General features: G+C 48.0%; 1 protein-coding gene across 4 annotated transcripts in view; it reads right to left on the bottom strand.

The window, feature by feature from the left end:
- Window positions 1-21,301, bottom strand: part of AMBRA1 (autophagy and beclin 1 regulator 1) — a 193,648-nt gene that overhangs the window by 2,779 nt on the left and 169,568 nt on the right. For all 4 annotated transcript variants that reach the window (XM_074955368.1, XM_074955370.1, XM_074955367.1 and 1 more), the window contains 2 exons: window positions 14,588-14,680; window positions 12,523-12,716 (listed from right to left, as the gene is read on the bottom strand). In XM_074955368.1, coding sequence (XP_074811469.1) covers window positions 12,523-12,716; window positions 14,588-14,680 — 287 coding nt within the window. The remainder of the gene's footprint in view (window positions 1-12,522; window positions 12,717-14,587; window positions 14,681-21,301) is intronic.

Consider the following 21,301-nt stretch of genomic DNA (forward strand, 5'->3'; position numbering starts at 1 on the left):
CTGCAATAAACCAAATGCTTTGCCAAGTGGCGAGAGGGGCTAAGAACTCACCTCCAGTGCCCTTCCTCCCTTACCCCACCAAGAATCTTCCAGATGGGGTTCTCCAGCCCCCTCCAATCAGAGGGAGAGGCCAGGGTTGGAATGGATAGCGATCCATTGCTGCGTGCACAGAGCAATCACAAAGCAAGATCTGTGCCCGCACATCACCACAGCGGAGAAGACTCAAGAGTCTAAGCATATGCTCTATGGAGAAAAAAATCCTACAAGAAATAAAGCCTAGCAAGAAGAAAAAGTAGTCACCAGTGCAGACAGGTCTGGCCCCTGATCCTCTCACTCCATTAGCAGTAAACCTCATCCAGACTGTGCAGGGAAAGGTTCTGATTCACTGGAATGGGTTAGAATCATTCCGCAGAGGGATGCAGTAGCCTTCCTGATTCTTATTAAAGAGATAAATCTCACTCCCAGCTCTGGACTGATTAGAACAGAGGAGAAAGGAGCCAGCTTCTCTGGCACCAGGGGAAAGAATACAAATATGAGCAAGACAATAGGGAGTGTGTGTGTGGGGGGGTGGGGGTGGGGGAGGGGTTGGGGGGCGGGTATTTAAAAACCAACAAAACACTGAACTAGAGGGCAAAATTAGCCCTTCTCCTGGCAGTGGCCTGGATAACATTGCTACAATGAGGGAGCCGAGAGAGATTTATCCTGGTCCACACACAATTTTTGTACCATTGTAACTATTTTGATCAGAGCGGTGGCGTTTCTTTTTTTAAACCCTGTTACACTCATACAGCTTGCCAGATTTTACTATTCATGGCACCAACATGAAGAGCTGGGCACTTCATAGACAGAAACAATTACCAGATCCCTGCCTGATAGAGCTTACACTAACTAGGCAATACACAGACTAAAGCAGTGGGGGATGGGATGCAGCAACAAGCAGGACTGGATGGGCAGGCTGAGCGCCTGGCTTGGTTTGGCAGTTTCACTTTGGAGGGATGGATGCTGTAATTTACTGACATTACTCTGAGGAGGAAGGTCTGGTTTGTAGAGGAGAGGGTGGAGGACGCAGATAGGTGGCTGCACAGAGTAAGGCGCAGAGCTGATTGAGTGTGAGGATGAGAATAAGGGAAGTCTGGGTGAGGAGGAATCAAGCGCAGAGAGGCAGACAGGCTGTGCAGGGCTATGAAGAGAAGGAGGAGGAGCCTGCGTATTATATATGACCGATGGGAACTAGTGTTTGGACTAGCAGGGCCAGATGTGGTAAGAGCAGCAGCAGGGAAGAGAATCTTTGTGGCAGCATTCCAGGGAACATCTGGGAGGCCAGAGAGGAGGCAACCACAAGAATCAGGGACCCAACAAGGGTTCTAGCCATGGAGACAGAGATGAGGAAGTGATTTTGAAGATGCTGCGAAGGAAGAAGGGCAGGAATTAGAGACCACATCAATGTGGGAGAGATGGAGGTGAGAACAATGCTGAGGCTTGAGCTTGCTGGGCAGAATGTCACCAGAAAGAACCTTACAATGGAATCCCAGCCTCACAGGGCAGAGATGCTGGTTATTTCAGCTAGGCATTAACCTCTCTTCCTGCATTGCACTGGGGAATGACCGGAGAATTGAGACACACACACACGGACAGGAACCATACAGGAGCACGCTAGCCACAGAAATGAAATACAAGGTTGTGGGCAAAGCTGAATCAGGTGGTTAGCAGCTCTGAATTCTTCCTTTCTGGAGGCAAGTGAAAACCAGGAGAGCCCCAGGGCAGGTTGTGGGGGACCCATATCTTACTGCTGCAGCATGGCTGTGTGAATTTTGGGGGCATGGATGGTGAAGTTCTGAAATCCCATGGATTGGTCTGGATGGGCCTAGGGCATCTGCCTAGGGCAATGATTTTCAACCTTTTTTCATTTGCAGACCCCTAAAAGATTTTGAATAGAGGTACAGACCCCTTTGGAAATCTTAGACAGTCTGCAGATCCCCAGGGGTCCACTGACCATAGGCTGAAAACCATTGTTCTATGGCAATGACAACCTTTCGAGGACCCCTTAGACATAGTCTGGGGACCCCCACAGGGGTCCGCGAACCACAGATTGAAAATCACTGGTGTAGGGAATGCTCTCCAGGACCATGGGAAGCAGAGGTGCTTGAAAAGGGCAGAACATTCTGGGGCAGAGTTTATTTTGGTTGAATTATACGTTTTTACTTCTGAGGTGTTGTGGCCAAAGGCTCCTGGAAGCTAAACATCAGCCCAACTGAAAATGAGACTTTTAGCACCAGTCTGGCCCAGTGACCAAGATCCCAGAACAATTATTATAAGGAGCCCCCAATAAACCAGCCCCTCCATCACTAAAGAGGCAATGAAAACACAACACTGCCTCCTAAGAGGGTACATGGAGCACTAGTGTATGTAAGGCAAAGATGCAGGCCCTCAGGAGAGAAGGTACTTCCTTTCATCCTGACAGGACCCTATATAGGGCAGCAGACATGGACCCTCAGCTGCTGCAGGCTGGGAGGATATTCTACCTAATGATTGATCACAGTGCATACTCTTGGGACCAGCAGCAGCCAAAGCAGAGTGCAGCTCACAAGTCTAACCCTCACAGCAGTCATGCTGCTGTCTACAACTGCTTTTCAAGGGCAGCCACATGTAAAGTGCATTGCACTAATCGAGCTGAGATTGCATGGGTGCAGGTCACCACAGTACAGAGGGTATCTTCAAGAGAGATTAAATCCCAAGTGAAGAAAGTTTCTTCTAACCACCACCAAGACATAAAATTCTATGTTCAGCTCTTGGTGGCCATTCTCACAGCATCTACCTAGCTGCCTGGGGCAAACGGTAAAGGGAGGACATTCATTGAGCAAGCAAGTTCCTCCAGACATATCCTCCCGTCTCTGGGCAACACTCCCACCTTTTAGAGATATAGCTTCGGTCAGCATCTCATCCACTGCTAGACAGAGACTGAACAGCTTTGGTAAGAATATCAGGAGCATACTGATCACAATTCAGACCACATGTGAATAACAGTCCTTTGTTACTAAGTATCTGGCAATGCTGGAAATATAAAGCATTAGAAATCCAGAGTATTGGTTAGGGGCATGCAAACCAGTTCCTAACGTTAGAGGCTGTAAATACCTGGTATTCTGCCCCCCCCCCCCCATGCATGCCCTGGGGCTACAAGTCAGCCAGGATTGTCAGCTGGCACAGGCACCAACTTTCTGATTGCCCTGGGGGTGCTCGACCCGTGCTTCGCCCCAGGCCCTGCCCCCACCCCACCCCTTTCCCCAAGGCCCCCACCCCACCATACTTCGCTTCTTCCTGGCTCCACTCCTCCCTTTTCTGCTGATCTTCTTCTGGTGGGCAGGAGGTGCCGGGGAGGAAGGGGGCACACCTGATCAGTGGCGCCCACCAATGAGCGCTGAGCACTTTTTTTCCCCCATTGGTGCTCCGGAGCTGGAGCACCCATGGAGTCGGCACCTATGTTAGCTGGTACTCCTGCCTCTGACACGCTCAGACGTTAATAGCAAGTGCTGAATATGAGCACTCCCTGCAAGCAGCCTTCAGGCAGATCCTGCCATACCACCTTTAACTCCCCGCCTCCCCCCCCGCCCTTTAATTCAGATCACGTGCTTCACTAAGCTACGGCTGGAGTGGAATTCCGGGGTTTGAGGCAGTTGCCTGCTCAGAGAACAAGGGCTGATTCCTCAACAGCAGGCCCTGCTGCTCAGCAATTTATCACATCAGGAGCGATCCTATTAAGAAACCCGAAAGTGCAGAGAAATGAGTGCTAGAGCTTCTAAAAAAAGGCCAGTGGGGACTGGCCTACAATATCATTGCTGCACCCACTGGCTTGGTCACTCCAGTCCCTTACCACATACAGCTGAGCAGCGCATCTTGCACTTTCCTTGGTCCAGCTTGTTACTTTTCTTTCTCCCTCCTCTCAAATGTATAGCAATTGCCTCAGCTAAGACGCAGCAGAGAGTGTCTCACACAGTCTGTCCCATCAGTTGGATAAGATCAGGACAGCAGGGAGGGAAAGCTGGGCTGGTGATTGGGTGTCTCACTACGTCTTACATCTCTTTCAGGCTCCACTGGGGTTTTGGCTGGTGCTCAGTGTGAGCAGAGAGCTAGTTTAAGAGGAATGAGCTAAGTGACAGGTCAATCCACTTTTCCATTAAGAGGCTGTTCGCTCTCTCCTCACCTTTAAAGCTCAACAAATGCATTGAGACCTCCTGGACCCTGCAAGGTCCCTCACACACACTGCTCAGAGGGCGGTCTGGGTCCCGCAGCTGGCCCCTACATTGCCTTTCTTAGGAGGGCTGAGTCAGCACATTTCTCACGGATACTAGCACGATACTCACAAGTAACATACTCCCTTTTGTTTCTGGATGGGACATGACCCTGTGACTCCCCAAAGATGAGTCTTTCTGAAACGGTCTCTGCTGCACTAGGTCTTGGGAACTTTGTCCCCATGGCACCCCTTTCTTGAGTGCTGGTGAATTTTCCACAGTGCTAAGCATCTCCTGAGAAAAATGTCTGCATGATCCCAAGCCCTTCCTTGTGGAACATGGTGCTCTTTTCTAACAGCTCGCCTCAGAATACCGGGACAACTGGCATAGCAGATGGCTCTAGTTAATGTTCCCATTGCAGCAAAATGGTCTAGTCCAGGAGACAATGGCAATTCTTTGTGGGCCAGGAAAGCAGCAAAGACCCCACATCACACCAGAGGCAGAGAATTCAGATTAGCAGGCAGCCAGCTCCGCAAGTGAGAGTACTGAGTGGAATGTGAATGTGGACGTATCACACAAAGAAGGAACAGCTGCTCATCTTCCACCTGGGTTGCTCCAATGTCAGAATTCATCTTGCAGCAGAAACTGACCTTGAAACACCTGAACTGCTTTGCCATTCACCTGGGATAGGGATAAACCAGCTCCACTCCGTCAGGCACAGAACAGGATCACTGAGCCCAGCAAATAGCCCAAACCCAGCAGGCTGGGACTCCTTCAAGGAATGCAAACATTAAACAGAGCTGCCCATAGCATCTAAGTTGTAAGGAACTTCCCAAGCGTCCAAAAGATTCCTATTCCTATTCCAAAACAAATGCAAAGCCATAGGCAGAGCTTACAGAGATACTTATCCCAAAGAGTAAGGCATTCCAGTCTGTGCAGCTGGCCCCAATACCATATTAGTGAGTATGGCAGAATCATCCTCCCCAGTGGTTGGAAACCAACTCAGATGTCCTCTGCCAGGCTGCTATAGGAAGAGAAGAATTTTGTTTGGAGTAGCAAGACTACAAATTGGGAATGTATAATGACTCCAGTAGAGCCGAGAGACAGCAGGCAGGAATTATATAGCTAGCACTTTTCACAGGACATACAAAGGGTGTGATGTTTATATTCCTGGGTGCAGGGATGGCAACATAACACATGATTACCAGGGACCCAATGGGCAGCAGGGCTTGGATTGGGCTGATTTGTGGCAGTATGGCATACTGGCACCTCCCTTCAGGTGTTATTTTGTTCTCCAAAATCTCAACTCTCCTTTTTAAAAGAAAGTCAGTCTTTAGCTGTTATGGTTGTGAGCCTCAACAATGGGAGCCAAACGTAAATGATGGACAGATGTCTATTAAATGAGTCTGCCGAGAACATGGAACAATAGCTCAGAGCCCCTGTAACTTAGATCAAGAATAATTCCAATGTCGACATCTCATGTAAGAAAGGAACAGGAAGGTCACAGTTCTGCACAATCTATTGTGAGGGACGTCTCATTTTGGTACCATACAGGATACTGCCACTTAGTTTTCCACAAGCCCAAGGATTTAAATCAATATTGGAAGGTTTTCGAAAAGCTCTACTCTAGGAAATATTTTGGGAAGTTCTGTGGCCAGTGCTATACAGGAGGTCAGACCAGATGATCACAATGGTCCTGTCTTGTCTTAGAATCTATTAATTGACTCTATCAGGGCCCATGGCCACATTCAAGCTCCACTGAAGGGTAACTAAGGTCACGGAGCTCCAGGAGCAGGCACAGTTCTTTTGATCATTAGCACAAACTACTCAGCAGTGAATAGCCAAAATGAGACGCAAGGGTGGAATTTATTTGGTGGGAAGATCTGAGCGTGCCACCACCATTTCTCATCCACGGTTTGACCTCTTGGAAGGAAGGGAAATGGACAGGGAACCCCAAAGGATCCGATGGTATATGCCACTCAAACAATCTACCCTCTCTAGCTAGCCCTTTTCATCAGAGGATCTCTTACAAACAGTAACTGAATTCACAACACCACATCTGACTATGGTACTACAGTGACATAGCCCCAGTGCTAGACATGGCCTTAGATGTGTGTGCTCTCTGCAAGCACTGCTGAGGTCTTTACAGGATGCTTCACTTACTCCAGGATCCAGGGTCCTGCTGGAATGTTTCAGGCATATGCAACGTCATTTGGCTATTTGCAGCTTGTGAGGCTCAGCATATACTAGCCCAGTGCAACTTCCAGGCTTTATTTTTAGAAACAACACCTCTAAGGGCCCAGGTCATATAGCTATTTGTACTAGGCTGTAAAACAGGCTGGACGGATTACAATCAAATCAGAGAGACCAGAAGCTGCACATGCATGAGCATAGTCATCCTGCCCTGGTCTCCCAAGAGGGACAAGGTGACCTACTGATAACAGATCTTCTCATTTTTAGGATACTATGCGCTCATACTGCACTTATCTGCTCAATGGGTATTGAAGTGTCTGTATTACAACCCCCCAAACACAGGCAGATGCTGGGAGTTGGGATGATAAACACCACCCTCCAGAGTCCCATCAGGGGTTTGTTTTGTTTAACGTTAATGTAGTGATCAGAAAAGAGAGGGACAGATATATACATATTGTTAAGGGCAGGCAGGCTGTTGCACAAGCTCCACTCACTCAGCTCTGCCAACGCTTCTCAAGCTCAACCCGTAGCACCCCTCCTTTAATATTCCAGTCCTGGGCTTCTCCTGATAAACACTGCCAGTTCGGCCAAATTGTGTTGATTCAGTGATGTGTACACATGTCAATTAGGGACTAAGATGGAACGCATCAAACTCATGTCATTTCTGACATGGTCTGGATTAGCAATCACGTTTCCTAAAGGTCGGTGTGTTGGGAGGTCCTCCTTGTTTCTAATGAGATTTAATTTGGCCATTTCGCAAGCAAGACCCTCCCCACTGTATCTCTCCATTTGCAGGGAAACTGAGCAAAGTAAATACCAATGTTTAACAAAGACTCCGTGTTAGAGCCCAATCGGAATTACTCTTACATCTGTTAACTTAAAAGGAAGCAGGAGACAGACACATTTTTCAGGAGTCAAAGCATCTTTCAAATATTTCTTAGTGCCTTTCTCACAGCCTTTCACCCAAACTTGGGTCTCTCTGGCTTATGCATGCTTCACAGGGGACACAGTTCACAAGGCAGTGATTAACTAACGGAAAAGGCAACATGTGCACTAGAGGGATTTGCTTCTAATAAATTCACTCCCTGTACATTCATTCTTCTGAAGCAAGCACAAAGACTATCAGAAAGGCAAAGCATCTGCAGAGCTTAGCAGGGAGAGAAGGAGACTGTATTTACATAGAGAGAAAACTTAATTAGATTTCTGATGCTACATTGCATATTTCTTTCCACAGAAAGTATATATCTGGGAGAGCACCATGACATGGAATTCCCCACACCAGGAGAGGGGACAGCCGGTGGTCCAGAAAGCTACTCCTTTGTTTCCAAAGGAGCTGCAATGTACACTTGCTTTTTTTCTCTCTCATTATGAAGCTGGTCACTAAACATTTTCCTTGGTGCTGCCCAGACTCACATCTGTTTCATCCATCCTGCTGAGTTCTTCCCATTATAATACTAAGCCCTTATATAGTGTTTTACATCTTCAGAGCTCAATACAAAAACACAAATTAATTCTCACAACCCACTCTGGGAGGTACTATAGGGAAGTTTATCTCCATTTTACAGACAGATTAAATAACATACTCAAGGTCACATACTGAGGTAGTGGTAGCACTGGGATTCATGTTTAGGAGTTCCTGGTTTCTAGCCCTGTGATCTTACCATTAGACAACGCTGTTTCCCTTTTAAAATGGCATCAGAAACTCAGAATGGTTGAAGATTTTGGCAGATGCAGAAAACAAGAAAGCCATCAAAAAGGCATTAAGACATCTAAACAGCCCAGTGCAATGTGCAGCTCCGTTAGTGCCAGACACAGTGGGAACATTAAGGTGGACTGGCTGATGACAGCCTGACCCTGTTCTGGGCAGGGTTAGATGATACAGTGGGATAAAACTGGCGGCCATCCTACACCAGTGCTTCCAATATTTCCAGCACAAATAGAGCTATGACAGTGCTACAGCAACCACAGGATCTTCAGCACCTATGCAGCCCTAAAGTGTACGATGCTTCCGCTCAGAGAAAACACAGCACTACCTACTTCTGAATCTGCTGCCAAAGGAGGCTACAAACAACCTAGCAATGTTACTGTGGACAAACAGACTGTTTGAAATCATGGACAGTACAAGTAAAATCAAGGAAGGAATGTTACCAACAAAACAGCTGATTTCACACAATCACTGAGCACACTCCAAAGGTTACCACGTGGCTCAGGCTATGTTAGAGCAAAGTGCTAACTTGTTCTTGGAAGGAGCAGGCCAGTGATGCTGTAATTGTGCAGGCTAATTGGCTGGGGTGCCAGTCTCAGAGGAGCCAAAGGACCCAATCTATCCAAACCTTGTGAACCTAACATCACCCCAGTGCCAGAGGGAAAGGGGCTCACTGGTATCTGGTAGTGAGTTTCAGCTAGCCTGATAAGGTGAATCTACTGCAACTCACTAATGTCATAACCTCTATCCAAAGGTATCATGTAAGATATCAACACAAAGTGAGTATCATACCGATCATTAGTATTATTGCGGATATGTACGGAGGACAAATTCAAAATTACAAAGTGTGTGTGCCAGGCAGGGCTAACATTACCTCACCCTAACCAAAGGTACTGCCACCTTGAAGGTACTTCCAAGGTACATTAAGAGACAATAACACTGCAATTTATACAGAAGGTAAACAGGATCATCAAGCCAACAAGGGGAGGAGATAACTACTCAGCATCATGGCAGGGGGAAGAAATTGCAGGAACAGATCAATCTGCATTTTTAGCAAACACCAGCAGGGAAAGAAACCAGCATGAAAATTCCTTATCACCTTCCTTACAGCTTGAATGAACTTTACTTTGGGGGGGGGGGGGGGAGGGGAGGGGTAATCTTCAGAAGAATCCATTTCAAAGGTTTACTGCACCATAAAGAGCAGGGCAAAGAACCCCAAGTGATCTTTCATCTAAGACGACAGAGGGACTCAACACTTCGGACTTTGTGGGAGATGCTGACCAGAGGAGTTGGTCAGCCATCATGCGGGAAGGCAGTGTGAAAGAATCTTACCTTAACAAAACAAGCTACAGCCTTTGTTCAAGTCTTAGTCTCTAGAAAGCATTTTTCACTTTTGTTTGCTTGTAACCATTTCCAAATCCTATCACCTTTGTTAATAAACTTGTTTTACTTTTAAATTTAAACCAACCCAGTGCTGTGTTTGACTTAAAGTCAATGTTAACTTCAGTTAATGTGGCAAGCTGCTGGGTATTGTATCTTCAAAGAAACAAACAAATCTTTTAAAACCTCTCAGGAGAGGGCTGGATACGCGGAGCACAGGATTTGGGGAAAATCTGGGACCGGGATGTTGGGGTCATCTTGCTATGTGTAACGAAGGCTGGTGGATGCCAGAGTGTGTCAGAGGTGTAACACAGAGGCTGCTGGAATCAGAGCACTGACCCAGGGCTGCTTAACACACAGATGTTCCAAGCATGCGTGTATGCTGGCTGGAAGCCCCCAGTCAAGACAGCTATAGCAGCAGACACTGAGAGGCACTCAGGGTTACAGGGCAGGCAGTGACACTGGTCTGGATCGCACACCAGAACAATGCTAACTGATTGGGGTGCCAGTCACAGAGGAGCCAAGGGTGCCAGTTTATCCAAACCATCCTTCTTACTTCAGAGGAGGCTGGGCCATCAGTGCTCGGGAAAGGAATAGGCCTCCTTGCAATAGTACTCTACCACTGAATTTCAGCTTTTTGGGGCCATTTGCTCTGATTGGCTTATAGTTAAGGAGCTCCTATGTTCTGAGCTGCTCTTGGGCCTTGGTAAGCATCTGCTGATGGGCAGAAGCAATGAATCAGTAAGATCCACTGCAGAATAATAATACTCTGCCCATCTCTAGTGCCTCCTTCCCGACTATAAACAATGAATTTATTCCCTCAGAACCCCCCTGGCAGATAAGGGGAGTTAGTTCATTTTGCAGGTGAAGTGATTTGCCCACAGTGAGCCAGTGGCAGAGCCAGCAATAAAGCCCATGAGGCCATGCTGCCAGCCCGCAAGAGGCAAAGGGGACAGCAGGGGGCATTTGTCACGCTCTCCTCTCTTCTCAAAGTGCCAGATTTGTGGCACCCTGAGAGCTGGCATTGCAAGGTGGGGCTGCCACATGAACAAGAGGAGAGGCTCAGGCTCTCATTTCACAGGCTCAGGTTCTCAGCACAGCCATTATTTCAGGTTTACTGACGAACTGTGCCTGCCCCGGGTGCTCGTGTACATGAAGGCATGTGAGAGTTTCTAACTGGACTCTTATAATCAACCTGCCCACCTGACAGGGACCTGCAAATAGACAACCTGAACTGCTGGTGAGAGGATGCGACTCCCAGAACCATCCTCTTCAATTGCCTCCTCTCCCATGCACAGAGATATTTCTATGGTGAGCTCTCTCCTGCACTCACCACTTTTTTCCAGTGCTCCCCACTGAGCCAGCTTAGCATGTCTGACTTCTCCAGTATGTCCAGTCTCTAGTGCCCAAGGCTTTAGTGAAGAGAATCTCTTCCCAGACCGGTTAGGGGCTGTCACAAACCAGTCCCTGTGTCTGAAGACTGAAAAGCTTTTTTAAGAATGGAAACAAAATCAAGCCCTCAGCTGGATCAGTAGCAAGGGAGAGGAGGGTTGGAGAAATGCACTGGTCTCATGGAGAAACGAGGATAGGGGACACCTAAACCAGCCCATATCCACAGTCGCTGTGTTGAGGTGCTCAGGGTCCCACGGCCTGCACCACCCACCAACCTTCACTTTTCTATGTATCAATAGTTTTGCCTCCTCTCGCTTTTTTCTCAGGCACCATGCCAGGTACAGAGAAGGGAACAGAATTATCCTCCCCATGAGTTTGGCATTTGCCCAGCCCGTGTAGCTTCCAGCATGGTTCACATGCCCTCAACTGCACTAAGCCTCCCAAGAGGTTAATTCTGATCCCACTGAGACAGGTCGCCTGGAAGCTACTCTCAGATCAGGAGGGCATTTCCCACTTAATTGATTCTGAACTGAAATGTCAGGACCAGAATAGTGCAAATCTGTATCTCACACCCTGACTGCTGGCTACAGTAGCAAGAACAGTGGAGGGGCACAGGCCACAGAACAGGCAGTTAGCTCAGCTTCAGAACAAGCAGAGTCATAGTTCACAGAGCCTGTTCCCATAGCCCAGACTTCATCATGACCCTAAATGCACTCAGAATCATCTCCTCTGAATCACACTGCCACTTTCCTTATAGGAGCTGGACTCAAGTCTAAGTCCCCAAGCTACAAGCTGGGAACAGGTAAGGTGGCCCTGACACTAGAGGTACCTGGAAGAGCTCTGAGGCATGTTCTTCATGGGGGAACTGCACCTTGGAAGCTTCCATCCCTGGCTTTGTCGTACACTCCAACACATCCCCTCCTTATCTGGGACGTGGCAGAGATGTTCTTGAGCAGTTCATCGGGGCTCTCACAGAGGAGTTAATGCAACCACAGCCTCTGTGCAACCCAAACCAAGGCAGATACACAAGCCCACTCTTGGAGCTATGATTATACAATGGCAGAAGAGGGTTTGCAGTATCTGGCCCTGGCAACAGGACAACATCAGAAAGTATAATCAGCTTTTGAAGACTGGGGTAAGAGGGAGCCTAGCTAGACTGGCAGGGGAGGGAAGAGTGAAAAATCTTAGCGCTGCCCAGTCTCCCATTCTGGGAAGGGAGCAGGGAGATGCCTGCAGAAGCAGCACCATGAGGAGCTTATTTACCAGGAACAATGTTCTAGAGAAAGCTTCTTTCTGAACTTTGAAGCAGAGGCCATTGCTATTGCACAGAGCTGACAAGTGAGGGCCAGGAGGGAAAATGCTATGCCCAACTAGGTAGAGTAACCCCCAATGGAAACAAGAACCTGGTAACCATCAAGGCCTGGATCTTGGGGTTCCACCTCAGAAAGGCCTCACTGCAGAGGATAACTCAGAGGCTGGAGATGCCTCTTTGCAGACAGATGTTGGAATATCGACATCACAAGGGATTCACGGGTCACCAGAATCCTGTGTGTATGAGCTCCCTGCCACTCAGCTGGCAAACACAAGGTAGCTCTGTCAAAGAGAGGATACTACCCAAGCTCCTACCTTCTCCGGTTCCTGAGGTAGCAGCACCTGGCTCCTGTACCTCCCTCTCTGTCTGAGTCTCTGCATTCTGCAGCAGAGGAGCCAGGGTCTGGGTACCCTGTGATGTCACCGAGGTGGTGGGGTTCCTGGGCTGCAGACCTATGGCATTCATTAGGCCCATGTCTCTGTCTGTCCTCCATGTGGCTCTGCTTGTTCTGAAGAGAGACAGACAGACAGACAAATAAATCAGGAGCAATGGGGGGGGTCTGACAGCTAAGCTTCCCATGACCTTAGGAACACAACAGCATCCAGCTCACTCTCTTCCCTCCATCCCAACCAGGCATCTCGTAGTCTAATCTATCTGCTTTGCAGGCAGTAAGGAATGACACTTATATCATGCTATGAATGCCATTTCCCTCCTTGGTTTGCTGCTCACAGGACTTTCTGCTTGATGTTTAAATCACACTGGGGCCTTGTCAGAGGGTCCTTTACCCAGTGTTACCTCCCCATAGGCTGCATGGCTATTTGAGAGGCATGAACATACCAGCAATGCCACCAAGTCTATAAAACAAACTTTAGGCCTTCGGAGCTACTAGATTGAGCAGGAATTACAATAAGCAGCTCAGGAACATATATTTAGGGAACGCTTCTCTGGCTCAGGAGATGGGTCTGGGTTCCAGAGCAATTTGGCAAAGCAGGGTTTCTGCTCCTGAGTGTATGATCTGCATCACTTCCCTGGCCTTATCCTCTTGGTTTGTCAGCATCACACACTAGCTCCCCTCTGGCACATGCTTCAGCCTGTGCTGTCTGGGCCAGCCAATTCTCCTCTCTCCAGTACAAATTCCAGGAGGACTGGACATGAGGCTTATTTTATTTTCAGAAACAAGTAGTTGATATGTAGGAGCTCCCCAGGTGGGAGTGCTTGCAGTGAAAAGGGACTCTTCCCTGAACTGGCCTCTGACTGCCTGTCCTGCAAGTGCTGAAGGGGCTGCAAGAGATCACCTCATCACATGGCTCCTATTCTTCTGTTTAATGCTCTGTAATCTTCTGATGTTCTGAACCCACCCAGCTCCCCAGCCCTCCAACAGGAATCAGAGGTTTCTCAAAGCTGTCCTCCTGCCTCTGGTGTCCACACCAGATGGCGAGAGAAAGGGGAAGTCTGGATTTTCCCACCATGCTGCTGCTCCCCAGCACATCACACTCCTGCAAGACTAAGACACAAGGAGAGAGATCTTGATGACTAAGGAGGGGAAAGAGCTCCACCTAGCTGGAGAGGACGACACACTACGGACAGCATCTCTCGTCTCCCACCCTGCAGTCTGACTGGGAATTTAGGACTGCGTGGGGGAGGGACAGTGGGAGCCTGGACAGAATCACACTCTGAACTCCAATTTCCTTGGGATTCTGGAGTTCAGGTATCAGATGGATAGCCTGGGGAGGGAGTGCCCCTCACTGGGGCAGGAAGCTAGAGGGGGCCCCATTCCCACGTTTAGGACATCACTGGACAGAGGGGACTGGGATTCCCCATTGATCCTGGCTGCCTATGAAATACCCTTTGGGATTTTGGGGGAAATCTAGCTCTGCTTTTAGAATTTGTTACAAAGGAACAACTGTCCTGTGACCAGGAATTCAGGGATTAAAGTCATTAGCACTATCCTTCGATTCCTGGTCACTGGAGCTGTTTAATGGATTTGTCTTTGCCTGTAGCTGACCCATTATTCTCCGGGTATCTTGTCCAGTGCCATTTACTTTACACAGCACTTTTCATACTGTGAGCCACACATGGCTCCCCAGCGGTTTGCTTAAGGGTGCTGATGGCAGGAGGGGCCATAAGCGATAGATGTACTTCAGTATCGTGGTCTGCCCCTCTGGGCACCAAATATTACTGCTAATGGTGTGCCAGCTGGCGTTGGCTGGGCAGTGCCAAGAGAGAAGTTGTGTACCTAACGATGCCAGTAGGATGGGAGACAGGAGGAAAAGTATGGGCATGCAGCACTGTCAGCTGTAGTAACCCCAAAAGGAAGCACCAAGACAGGGAGCACTCTGATTAGCTGCCTCTAACCCTCCCACCTCCCACAAGACTCACCCAGGCCGCTCGGTGCTCCTGTTGCTGGAATGCACAGTGAAGACAGTTTCATTCAGCTGGTCCCAGTAGTACTCAACTCCAGAGTTTAAGGCCCTGAAATGCCAAAGGGGGAAAACATTAGAAGGGGAGATTGTTTCACGCAAGCCCCCTACTGGCTACACTGCACGACAATACTCAGCACTTGTCTAATCTGCCCACCCAGCTTGGCTGAGCAGGCATAACCGTTTGCAATAAGGGTGTCTACTCCTGATGCAGAGGTGGTGTTCAGTGGGCCCCCAGGACAGGCTCAGATCCTGCCCAATTTAATTGAACATTTCTAGGGCTTATTGCTGCACAGTTTCCCAGTCATGGAGTGCTGTCTTCTAGTATCTCTGCACTCTGAGCAGAAGGTATAATGTCCAGCTCAGGTGGATGTTCACGCACTAATTTTGATTGAGCAAGTGCACTAAAAATAGTAGTCTAGACATGGGCTAGCTGTCTGTATACAGTCCTATCAGAGACCCTACATAAATATGCAGAGGGCTAGCCCTCCGCCTCTGCTGCCAAGCCTACACTGCTACTTTTAGTGCACTAGCTCGACCTAAGCTAGCGCATCTACATCTCTCTGAGCTGGAAATTACACCTGCAGCTGCAGCATCCATGTATCCTGAGCCAGAGAGCAGTGAACTGCCCCCTTTATTTCAGTGGCGTGTCAGCTCTGAAAGACCACGCCACAGGCCAGATTTCCAAGTGAGGCAGGCACGCAGCTGCACGTGCATTTACCAGCTGTGTTTGTATGTCAGGTAACTATACATCCAAGTGGCCAAATACACAAAGGGCAGAAAAAGCACTTGTCTAAAAGGTGTCTGGCAGCATTTTACCGCACTGGGCAATGCTAACAATTACTCAATACTAAACATCTAGTTACTATACAAGGGTCTTTCCTTCTACTCATAAATCTCGGTGCAAACGTCTCATTGGCACTGGCAGGTCTTCTATGGAATAAGGATGGATGTAGCTCAGGTTGTTAGACCACAAATGTAACTTGGCCCTACCCACAGAATAGGTTTGATACAGACTAGACAGGACCTAATAGGACTTTGTCATATCTAACTTCTGTTAAGGGGCACAAGGGGATGCAGGGAGAGATGCACATGTGTATCATCCACACTGCTCCACTAGTCACTCATGGTCTGGAGCAGAGCAAGTGGGTCCTTTTTCTGGAGCCTTGGCATGCAGTGTACAGCACTGGTGCCTTCCAGGGATTTCAGCAATCACACTGCTTGGTTGCTGAAAGCCCGATAAGTCTAGGAAAGTCACAAAATGCTGCGATTGTTAGTCCAGTTAGCAGACTTAGGGAAGAGGCCTCAGGTGCTGCTCCTGTCCTGCAGACACCGAGTACAAAGTGAGAAAAATGTCTCAAAAGATACGAATGCACACGTGTTCCAGTCACTCTATAATACGTGCTGTAGAAGCAGGGAGCAGCTGAGCCTCCCACATCCAATGAAGGGAAGCACAGAGCCGGAAAATGCACTGCTCCCCAGAGCTCTGAGATCCAAGCTCGGTCAGCAAGTTGCATGGGAGAGTGTGTGGAGCGTGGTGAGCCGAGTAAGGGCAGAAGGGCTTCTTAAAGGGACAGGCAATGCAAATACAAAGATATAGTGACACATGAAGCAAAGGGCCAGGAGGTGCCAGGATACCGTAAAGTACATAGGAGAGGATCACTGCACAGCAGGAGAATCCAGCTTGTTAACACTAGGGGTGTGAGAGAGGGGAAAGAAACAGGATTACATCTGCAGACCTGGGTTCACATCTAATACAGATCACATCAGAAACAGTCTCAATCTAGTCCAGAGTAGATGTTTGTCCAGGCTATGGGAAAGTCTAGTCAGGGAGAGACCCAGGATAAATGGTGTATAACCAATTAGTTCTCAAATGCAGTGACAGAGCGATTGTGATATCAGTGACCCAGTACTGGATTAGTGAGGGCGGCTGTGGGTCAGGAGTGAGGTGTATCAGCAGGATGGCTGCAGGGGAAGATTGAGAAGTATTGGCAGAGCTGTGCATGTTGGAGGACCAGGACCAGCAAAACATGAGTGGCTCCAGTTCAGAGTAAATGCAAAAGCCAAAGAGAAGAAAACAGGTCAACGCAACCATGCACAGAGTCTGCAGAACGTGATCTGTCATCACATTTTTCACTGAGCTAGTCCTACAGCATTATAACCATGTGAAAGCAGCTGCCAATGAGACAACTATTTACAAACTCTTCAGAATTTATTGACAGATGGCAACCCATCACTAGAAACTCACCAATCCTCCCCAGTGCTCTGCCTGATACACTGAGACAGCAAAACTTGACAACTAAGCCTACAGGGCAGTGGCATTCCCTGGGAATGAAAGCCGTTCAGATCTAGCAGTGAAATCCTCCTGAAAGTGCCTAGCTGCTTTGGCATTTGAGACTACTGGCCAGAGCTGTGCTGAGCCCAAACTCCCACCCTGTCCTCTGAAGCTCATTCTGTCCCCAAGAGCACACAGTCCCCACAGCAGTCCATGCTGCTCCTACTCTTCATTAGGGATGCATGCCAACTGCCGTAATCATCCCCAAACAACTGGAGATCTAAGATTTCAGTGTTGCCCCTAGTGCAGGTTCTGGAATGGTGAAATGCTCCACTCCCCACATCAGCTGTTCAGTTTCCATGCTGCACAGGGAATGTGGCTCCCTGCCCTCTGCATGCTCCCTTCCTGGGAGTCTAATCCAGCTTGCTGCTATCAGAGCAACAATATAGCCAGGTTGCGTGCCCTGCACATTTTGGAGAAAACAGGATTACAATTCTCACCCCCCACTGCCACCGCTTTAGGCGGAACTCTTGCTGCTGCTCTTTCTTCCTGCTCCCCATTTGTTGGATGGGAAGGTCCATTCTAACTCTACGCTGTCAGCTTGCCTCTTTCCCTGGACAGGGAAATCAAAAGCCATTTAATACATTACTTCACATGGAGGTCTTAAATGGTAGCATTTATCAACTAAGCTCCCTCTGCCATGCTCCTATTAACCACTCATTAACTGCCAGAGGGCTGCGGCCTTTGGCTTTCATTCCCGTGGGAGAGGAGCCTGTTGGAAGCATCAGCTGCATACCTCCACCACTGACTCTGGGAATTCTGACAGACAGCACAAAGCAGAGTATGTTTGATTTCATTAACTGTGGAAGTGGAATGCCTTTTTTCCCTCTTCACTCAGGACCTGCTCTGACTCGGTTGCCAAGTTTTCATTCAGAGCGCTCAATGGGAGGCCAGGAGACTGGTGAGTGCCATCCACCCACTCTAAGCCCATGTGCCAAGCATCCCAACTGTCCTCCTTTTGCCCTCCCCAGGCTAGCTACCCCTCCTCACCCCAAGTTTTTTGAAGTGTCAGGGTGCTGGAGTCATCTGACACAATCTTTATTCCATCCCTTGCCATGCCCTTCCCTACCCTCTCTTTGCCTGTACACACTCATCAGGGCAGGGACTGACTGCTCTTCCTCTAACGTGCTATGAAAAGTGTGGTAGTAGATTATTGAAAAAACAACAAAATAATCCTCCAGCCTTTGTGGACTCAATTTCGAGCCCAAGGTGTCTCCAGATCTCAGACAGGGAAAAGCACACTGGGATCTTTGTGGGAATCTCAGATATCCTGGTTCAGGTACAGGAAAATGGCATAAATGTGGGCACTATCATTCTCCCACAAAAGGGCTGCCTGTCTTGCCCGTACCATCTTAGGCTATGTCTCACTGCACAGTTAACCCAGGTGATTGGCACCCAGATTAGCCTAGCCCGGGTGTGACCATCCCCACAGTAAAGCCCTACCAGCGTTCTTGTGTCCTCACTAGTTCTGCACTAGCTCGTACATGTCTAGGGGTATATCTCATGACTTTCTGAGGAGATGCTCTAGAATTCTTTCCCATAAAATTATGGGAGAATTGGTCTGTCCTTTGAGGGGAATACAGGAAGGGTACTTGACGACTGTCAGCACTTGAGTGATTTAGCCACAAAGCAGGTGAGTTCAAACCAGAGTTGAAGCAAAGCCTGGGTTTTAACTCCCATCCCAAGCGAGTAAGATAACCTAGAATGAAAGCATCTTTGGGCCTGCATCAGAGGTTTTTCTGTGTGCATGGGTAGGGGAATGAGAGGAGAGTGTGGGGAGCTAAAAACCAGGTTAACCATGCAGTGTAGCCATACCCAAAAATGTAACCACAGAGATGCTGCTATACTGAGGGCTCCTATTATTAAGTCTTTGTCTACATGAGAAACTTCCTCTGGTTAAATATGGTGTGATTTTTAAACCAGTTTAGTCAAACTAGCACAACCCCCTGCGTGGGCATTTTGTTTGGTTTAAACCAAGTTTATTTTGTTTTTGCTTATGACAATTTAAGAAATGGTTTAAGATAAACCAGAATAAGCCAGTCTTGAACCAACATCAGATTGTCTACACAGGGGTTTGCACTGGTTTAACTAAATCAGTTTTAAAAAAAACAGTGCAACTTTCTTGTGTAGATAAGGCCTAAAACTTCATTTTTACATCTTGCATTACAGAATATTGTTAACTTGAAACATTCAGTCAGTCTTTCACAATGGGTTTCCCAGTTCCAGTGGATGTCATCAAAGTCTGACTATTCAGTTGAGAGATGCAGAACTAGTACTGGAAGGGGGAACACTTAACTTTTGTCCTAGCAAGCTCTAGACACAGAAATGCTGGAAACAACATCTTCTGAGGCTTGAGGTGGCATCTTTCCTTGGCACAGCACCGGATGTCTCTTGGATGCAGCTGCAGTAAGGAGGGCATTCACTGCCCAGGGCCTCAGAGTGAGAAATTGCAATTCTCCATGCTGCTGCTAGGTTCTTATTTTTCTTCCTTTTTATGGCTGTCAAACAAGCTCCTCGAACCCTCCCTGGAAATCCCCATTAGCTTTGCTGAATGCAGAGCTAGTAACAGACAGGCTGCCCCAACAGGATATCTGCTCAGTGAGCAGTTTATCCAGCTCTAACTACTGATGTGCTTGGAGAGTCTGAGGGGCACAGAGCCCCATGTTGTGTTGTACAGCTGAACAAGGGCTGGGAGTGGGTCCTTCAAAAAACAGGCAGAAACAACCTAAGCAGTCTTGCCCCTCAGTCTGGGAGCACTACCTACACTGCATGTGAGCCCTGTGGCTGAGAAGAAACTGGTGCTCCTGTCTCACAGAAATGCTTGATTGATTTTGCCATCCATAAGGGGAAAACTGAACACTCCCCATTTGTAGTTTCCTAGGCCAGAAGGGACCATTGTGATAATCTAGTCTAAGCTGTATAGCAAAGGCCATGGAACTTCCTCAACATAGTATCTAGAGCAGAGCTTTTAGAAGCTTTTAGAAAAATATCCAATCTGGATTTTAAAATGTCCAGTGATGGAGAATCCACCATGACCCTCAGTAAATTGTTCCAGTGGTTAATTGTCCTCACTGTTAAAAACGTGCACCTTATTTCCAGTATGAATTTATCTAGCTTCAACTTCCAGCCATTGGATGATGTTATACATTTATCTGCTAGACTGAAGAGTACATTATCATACTGAGAAAGAGGGACGATCAGCGAGTTATCGCAAGTGCCTATACACAAATGCAAGAAGCCTGGGAAACAAGCAGGGAGAACTGGAAGTCCTGGCACAGTCAAGGAATTATGATGTGATTGGAATAACACCAGAGACTTGGTGGGATAACTCACATGACTGGAGTACTGCCATGGATGGATATAAACTGTTCAGGAAGGACAGGCAGGGCAGAAAAGGTGGGGGAGTTGCACTGTATGTAAGGGAGCAGTATGACTGCTCAGAGCTCAAGTATGAAACTGCAGAAAAACCTGAGTGTCTCTGGTTTAAGTTTAGAAGTGTGAGCAACAAGGGTGATGTTGTGGTGGGAGTCTGCTATAGACCACCAGACCAGGGGGATGAGGTGGACGAGGCTTTCTTCCGGCAACTCACAAAAGTTACTAGATCACAGGCCCTGGTTCTCATGGGAGAGTTCAATCACCCTGATATCTGCTGGGAAAGCAATACAGCGGTGCACAGACAATCCAGGAAGTTTTTGGAAAGGGTAGGGGACAATTTCCTGGTGCAAGTGCTGGAGGAACCAACTAGGGGCAGAGCTCTTCTTGACCTGCTGCACACAAACTGGGAAGAATTAGTAGGGGAAGCTAAAGTGGATGGGAACTTGGGAGGCAGTGACCATGAGATGGTCGAGTTCAGGATCCTGACACAGGGAAGAAAGGAGAGCAGCAGAATATGGACCCTGGACTTCAGAAAAGCAGACTTTGACTCCCTCAGGGAACTGATGGGCAGGATCCTCTGGGAGAATAACATGAGGGGGAAAGGAGTCCAAGAGAGCTGGCTGTATTTTAAAGAATCCTTATTGAGGTTACAGGGACAAACCATCCCGATGTGTAGAAAGAATAGTAAATATGGCAGGTGACCAGCTCGACTTAACAGTGAAATCCTTGCTGATCTTGAACACAAAAAAGAAGCTTACAAGAAGTGGAAGATTGGACAAATGACCAGGGATGAGTATAAAATTTTTGCTCGGGCATGCAGGAGTGAAATCAGGAAGGCCAAATCACACCTGGAGTTGCAGCTAGCAAGAGATGTTAAGAGTAACAAGAAGGGTTTCTTCAGGTATGTTAGCAACAAGAAGAAAGTCAAGGAAAGTGTGGGCCCCTTACTGAATGAGGGAGGCA

Source organism: Natator depressus, chromosome 6 (assembly GCF_965152275.1).
Source record: "Natator depressus isolate rNatDep1 chromosome 6, rNatDep2.hap1, whole genome shotgun sequence".
Lineage (NCBI taxonomy): Eukaryota > Metazoa > Chordata > Testudines > Cheloniidae > Natator > Natator depressus.